The 650-nt window shown below is 58.0% G+C and overlaps 1 protein-coding gene across 1 annotated transcript in view; it reads left to right on the top strand.

The window, feature by feature from the left end:
* Window positions 1-6: 6 nt before the first annotated feature.
* The window catches only part of LOC102773239 (protein FAM199X), a gene marked incomplete at its 3' end in the record, with an annotated part of 10,405 nt that continues 9,761 nt past the window's right edge, over window positions 7-650 (top strand). Inside the window, exon 1 of the mRNA XM_006762531.1 lies at window positions 7-215. Within this exon, the coding sequence (XP_006762594.1) occupies window positions 19-215 (197 nt within the window). The remainder of the gene's footprint in view (window positions 216-650) is intronic.

Below are 650 nucleotides of genomic sequence, written 5' to 3'. Positions count from 1 at the left end.
GCTCTGCCATCTCCAGCCATGTCTGACGAGGCGTCGGCCACCACTTCGTACGAGAAGTTTCTGACCCCTGAGGAACCCTTCCCGCTTCTGGGACCCCCTCGCGGGGTGGGCACCTGCCCGAGCGAGGAGCCGGGCTGCCTGGACATCAGTGACTTCGGCTGCCAGCTGTCCTCTTGCCATCGTACCGACCCGCTCCTCCGCTTCCACACTAACAGGTATGAACCACGGCCGGGGACAGGGTTGACTGCCCACATCCCTGCCTCAAGTCTGGGACCTCTGGTTCGCCCCCGAGCTTCGCGCTCCGCCCAGGGTCTGCACTTCCATTCGCCCCTCCCCCATCTTTCTCTGCGATGAGTGTGCTTGCCCGGGCCCCTTCTAGCTTCCCCTCCCGCTTTTCACCCCTGCCCTCCCGATTTTCCTTGCCGGCATTTTACTCTGCCCATTCATCTTCTGATTGTAGCTGCTCCTCCTTCTCTCTCCCTTCCCCCATCTGTCCCCTGAGAATTCCAGACCCCCACCTTTGATTTTTAGCTGCTCCCCTGTTTCCTTTCACCCGCAAACGTTTAACCCCTTCCATTTGCGCCAGAGTTAATGGCGCAAAATTAATCCACGAATCTTTTGAAAGGTGGCACTTTTAAAGCTATCTTATA

Source organism: Myotis davidii, unplaced genomic scaffold (genome assembly GCF_000327345.1).
Source record: "Myotis davidii unplaced genomic scaffold, ASM32734v1 scaffold798, whole genome shotgun sequence".
NCBI classification, from domain to species: Eukaryota; Metazoa; Chordata; class Mammalia; order Chiroptera; family Vespertilionidae; genus Myotis; species Myotis davidii.
The sequence above is the reverse complement of the archived record's forward strand: the minus strand, read 5'-3'. Positions and strand labels throughout refer to the sequence as shown.